This window comes from Chrysoperla carnea, chromosome 4 (genome assembly GCF_905475395.1).
Source record: "Chrysoperla carnea chromosome 4, inChrCarn1.1, whole genome shotgun sequence".
NCBI lineage: Eukaryota > Metazoa > Arthropoda > Insecta > Neuroptera > Chrysopidae > Chrysoperla > Chrysoperla carnea.
The window spans coordinates 25,428,128-25,434,083 of NC_058340.1; the positions used below are offsets into that span (position 1 = coordinate 25,428,128).

At 27.6% G+C, this 5,956-nt stretch overlaps 1 protein-coding gene across 1 annotated transcript; it reads left to right on the forward strand.

Annotated features, from left to right (window-relative positions):
- The first annotated feature begins 356 nt into the window (after positions 1-356).
- Positions 357-4,329, forward strand: LOC123298243 (protein preli-like). Its single transcript, XM_044880197.1, has 5 exons — positions 357-396; positions 474-758; positions 1,554-1,767; positions 1,845-2,000; positions 2,913-4,329. Exons 2-5 carry the CDS (start codon positions 667-669, stop codon positions 3,093-3,095), a joined length of 645 nt encoding a protein of 214 aa, XP_044736132.1. The 5' UTR covers positions 357-396; positions 474-666; the 3' UTR covers positions 3,096-4,329.
- Positions 4,330-5,956: the final 1,627 nt, after the last annotated feature.

The window sequence follows — 5,956 nt, forward strand, 5'->3', positions numbered from 1 at the left end:
AAATAAAAAATTAATTTAAAAATCAAAATTCCCAACTGTGATAATTGAAGCCTGAAATAGAAAAAACAAGTCTAGTTTACATAGTGACTATTTAGCAGTCGGGAATCATTAAAATCTAGACCGATTCAAATCTTCCCAATAATGAGTCCCGCTTTAAGTCGCTATGTAAATTATTGGACTTGTTTTATTTTTTTCATTTTTAACTTAACTTTATTAATTTTAAATTTTATTTCGTATATCGAATGATGGTCTTTGGACATTGTTGCTAACTTACCGGAAATTTATTTTATTTTATTCAGGAAAGTTTTGTGTGACTGTGACTATACATATATTCAATATCAAATGGCAGTACAATAGTCCAACTATTATTAAATGTACATTACAAAATGTTTATAGGTAATTATTAAAAATAATTATTTATTAATTAAAAAATTAGTGAAATGATAAACTATATAATATTTTGATAATTTTAGATGTTAAATATTAAAATTTCTGCAATGCATATTTGTATTAATTAAAAAAACATGGTAAAAGTCACGTAATCATCTCGATATAGAATAAATTACCATGTTATTCCAAAGATTGTAATTGAAGTTTAAAATCCTCGTTGTTGGAGCACATCTTTAAATTTTATTGAATTTTTATATTTTTTTTATCAAAGACAAAATGGCAAAGTATTATGAATCGACAACAGTGTTTAATTTTAGTTGGGACCAAGTTGCTCAAGGATTTTGGAAACGTTATCCTAATCCACATAGGTATTGTGTAATTTCTTTTGTGTTTTTTGTGTTGTTAAGTGAATTTGTATTTAGTAATGATAATAATTTTCAATATGAATTACTACGGAAAATCATCGAGAATAATCGATAGATAATAAAAAAATCTTATTGATATATTTTGCAAACATTGGTGACCAAAAAATGTTAGATTTTATATATCTTGGCTATCAAAGAATAAGGTTATTCGGACACTATTGTGTGTTTACCGTGAGTGTCACGTTAAAATACCTTGGAATAGATGATTAGCGTGAACCTAATATTATCAAAGTTTTTTGAGCTTTTCTCAAATTTTCTGAGGATTAGTAAATGAACGCAATTGTAGGGAAAAACTATTGATTTTTTATCAGCTCGGTGAACGAATTCGTAATCTACGTAAAAAAATGCTTAAGTTTGGTTTTTTATCTGACGTTCCAGGAGCTTTTTATGAAAATTCGCTAAAGTTAGCTTTAGATAACTGTTAGATACACGATAGTGCCCGAATATCCTTATCGTAAAATGAAATATACTTACTCATTAAACTGTAATTTAACACAATGAAAATTTAACGATTTGATGGGCTATGTAATATATTAAATCGGAGGATGTCGAGATGCTTCTTTACAGCTCTTTACCAACTCTAGTTACTATGCGTATTATTTTCTAGAGAAAGAAAACCACTGCAAGGGTACTGTTTTTGAGTTTATTTTACATATTGTACTCAATAAATTACAGAATGTCACTCTTTCCACCCAATCTAAGAAAAGTTTGTAAAGGTAATTTTTGAAAAATTTTTAGCTCACATGTTTTATCAGAAGATACAATAACACGAGAAGTCAGATCTGGGAAACTGTTCACTAAGAGATTGTTAACGAAAACAAATCGTGTTCCAAAATGGGGTGAACGGCTAATAAGTAAGAATACTGTAAAAATTGTCGAAGAATCGATCATAGATCCCAATGAAAAAGTACTGATTACTTATACCAGAAATCTCGGATATGCACGAATTATGGTTAGTTTTATTTTGTTATCGCTAGTTTTACAAACTCAAGAGAGTTTTACAAACTATTCTTCATTTTTTTTTTTCAGAGTGTCATTGAAAAAGTAGTATATAAAATAAATACTGAAAATCCCAACACAACAATTGCTGTTCGATCTGCATGGATTGATTCAAGAGTAATGGGTTTGGGTCGAGCTATTAAAGCATTTGGACTCGATAGGTTTAGAAAAAATTGTTCTCAAATGGTAAGAATATTTTTTGATATATTACATCACTTTCTTAATTTTTACATTATTATTACTTATGTAATACTGGGGACCGATCACAATCCGGAAATTATCAGACTATAATAATCAATTTTTGATATTTTATCGATACGTTAAAAAAATAAACAATAAATTTTTTCTGTTCTTGTTTTTGAAGTTTAAAAATAATACTTAAATTTTAGTTTAAAAAGAATTTTATCAAATTCCGACCCCAAAAATTGTTTGTGATTTTTTCAAAGGGGTTTTACCTTAAGAAAACTTCCTCGATTCGATTTAAGGCAATTTCTTTAAGAAAATATTTGTCTGCTAGTCAAACAAATTGGATTTTCGTTGTCTTTGAATGCTACTAAAAACAGCGAAATAAGTGGGAAGTATGCAGAGGCGCATTAAGAAATTTTGCGTCCGTAGACACTTTTAAGAATTAAAATTAGCTAGTTATTAAGTTTTAAGTAATATCTTCGGCAGATTCATCTGCTGTGAACTACCTCTTCCGTACGCCGCCCTCTTTGTGTTCTTTTTATATTGTTTGACTATTGAGAGTTTCAAGGCTGTTCATTAAAACTTTCCCTTTCTGAAGTAAGTATATGAATTAGCCATAAATTTGAACAACTGTTCAAATGTCAATATCAACGGACTGTAATTTTTTTTAGTGCTTACACTTTTATTTTTGTTTGTTTAAAGACTTCCACGCCCGTGCCCGGTCATAACCTCGCGCTTGTAGGCACATGCCTACTTTTTCTTATGGATAATCCACTTCTGGAAGATGATGATATCTTGTTCTTCATAAAAAACAAATTTTGTTTAAAACTTTTTTTTTCGTAAATTTTCATAAACAGAATATTTAAACAATTTATCATGTTAGTTTTATAACTCATGTTGTAATATTTACAGGTAAATGGCTTTGATTATGTTTTACACAATATGTTTCCAAAGATGCAACCACCAAATTCACAATCGCATACATCTCCATTATCGACAGCAGAAAAGCTAAAGGATGCAGCTCGGAGTGCGTCTGATTTAGCAAAATCAAAGGCTAAACCAATTTATGCGTCGTGTCAGGCAAATCAATCTTAAGTTTTTTTATTATTATTATTATTTTTTTGTTAATCGCAAACAAGGTAACTATTTTTTGTTTTTGTAAATATGACTTTTCCTGTATAATTTTTTCCTCTTTTTACATTGAAAGAAAAAGACGTAAGTTGACTAAGTTTACAATTTTCCATTAATTATACGATGGAATTATAATTCGTGCATATATTATTCATTAATTAATTGTATATTTTAAATTTAGTAAGTAATTAAAAAAAAAAAAAAAAGTAAAAATTGTACAAATGGTTTTGTTGCTTAGATTTTTATTATATGTTTTCGATTATTTTCATTTTGAGTCCATACAGGGTGTTATGGAGTCATTCATAAAATATGTCACGTTAAATTTCGTTTTTGGTGATTCAGTCCTTCGGAGCATTGGTAACCTAAAGAAAAAAATAAGATTAACAATGAACTGCGAATACCACGTCTTCTTTGAGTTCTATTCTCTTCTATCACATTTCGCCATCCAATGTGACGTGTAATGTGACAATGCAACACCCCTCCTTCGCCTTTTACGTGACGTTTTTTATAAATGGCTTTTAAGTAAAAAACAGGCCAAAATTTTTTCTCGTACTTAAATAAAAACAAATACCAAGGGAAAATATGAGTTCAGAAAGAAAGGGAAAACGAATTTAATTTTGAAAAATCGGAAATACTTTGTTTTATGAAAAACTGTGTTTGGCACTTTTTAGAAAATAATCTGTCCGTTAAAACTGGTACAGCAAAATCGAAAAAAAAGATTTTAAAGTTCTTTCTTATTTGGATTAATCGACTAAGTCGTCTGATTTATAATTTAAGTACTAGCGTACACTTAGTCTGAAATATTTGAAGTTCGAAATTGTAGTTTCTTCGCGTTTCTAGAATTATGAAATAAAAGCTTAATTTTTCTTAGAAAACGGTACCATCGGCGTTGTAACAAACTTATCATTCATACTTTTTTCTTTGAAATTTATCGGAATCCTTTAGTATTATTTTCATTTCAATTGTTGATGTTGAGAGATTACTTATCAAATTCAAATGATTTAAGTACGAGAATAGCAAATAATAATTGATTAAATTAAAAATTGAAAGAATGAAACTAAGTTCTTAACGAGCTTTAAATGGGATCTTTTCATAATGGTGTCTCGGTCAAGAAAATTTCACCTTTAAATCTATAAAATCTGTATTGTAAACTATCGAGTTTGCGAGTGCCATTTTTATAAAATTTTGTATGATTTTTAGAAATAAGTAAAATTAGATCAAATTTTGACTTTAAAATTTAACGATATAAAAATATGTAATTTTAAGATAATAGAATTCCATAGGAGAAAAAAACGATTTAGAAAACTTTCTTTTCATTAAATCGTTAATTTAGTTTAGAAAATTGAGGTTTTGATTGGTTTGATAATAATAAAACATAAAAGAAAGATCTTTTGTGCTCTTCAGGTCTTAATATATTCTTAAGGATTTAATTTTCTTAATCGGAGTAAAAATAAGCATGAAATAAATGTATTTGACATTGGTTAAGATAGCATTAAAATCGTCGATTATTTCGTAAGCACTTATTTGTAGTCAATTACATTTTTCCAAAATATTTTTACGAAACGTTTTCATTAACGTTGAAATCATACATTCTTAATAGCAACGAATTTTAAATAATTCCAAAGTTTAACTTTGTGTCGACTGTACTTAAAAAAGTATTCAGGTGATTGTCTAGAAGTTGAAGAAAAACAAAATTGTTTTTAAAGCCTTTGAATATAAAGGGAATGTCATAGCAATTAATTTACTAGTCTTAAAAGAATAAATATTCCAGCAGAACAGTTTTCGGGGTAAATTTCCATTCCAACTCGTTTATGGTTACGTCTTACGGTGATAGTTCTCTCAAGAGACTCTCAAGTTTGTGTTAGCTCCTAGACGTCACCTTATATAGATTTTTAAAAGAAGTATCCGAAATTAAAATGCATTTATTTGAACAAAATTTAAGAGCTAAAACGTAGAAAAAATGTAATGGCAACGCATTAAAAATAACTGTTAAATTTTTTGATAGTCAGCGCAATAGATGTTTTAGATTGCAACGCGTTAAATCCCTTAAAAAACATAATACGAGTTCATATTTTAGCAATTTGTGATTGTCATAATAAAGCGATAAAAAATATTACGGGGTTGAATACGAAGTACATTCCTACGAACATATAAACAATCACTTGTTATCCAATTAACGCAACGGCTAAACTCTCGGTTTCGATATGCATATCCAGTGATGATATATTTCGATAATCGTTAATTAATCACAGTTATATGGGTGAAATTGTCAAAAGATTTACGGATGTATCTTATAATTTAAAAATCACGAGGTATAAATAATATGAATATTGGAGCCGAGAAATATGCCACAGCGAAATATTAATCATATTTTAGTCATAGTATTTAGTTGTTACTTGTTTTTTGCAATATTATATTTAACATTGTGTGTATAATCTTTAAAAAGTTTTAATAAATTAATATATTGGTTATAAAATTAGTTGTTTATTTTAAAATTTGAACTGAAACCGTTTATATAAAAAGTGGGCCATATAAAATCAATACGTGAAAAAAATTACAGGATTCTTTTGCAGAATTCATTAAATTTGACTTTGACCTTAGGTCATCTAAACGCCTTTCAAAATGTACAATATGGTTTTTCATGTAAATTTAAAACATTTTTTTGTTTGTTATAAATAAATAAAAATAGTTATAAATAAATAAATATATTTTCAATTTTCTATCGTATTTTTTCTTTCAGAACAAAATTATTAATTAACTAATTAATTTTTTTTTAGTAAAGGTACAAACAAATTCTTATAAAATATAGGTCAGATAAAGAAGTT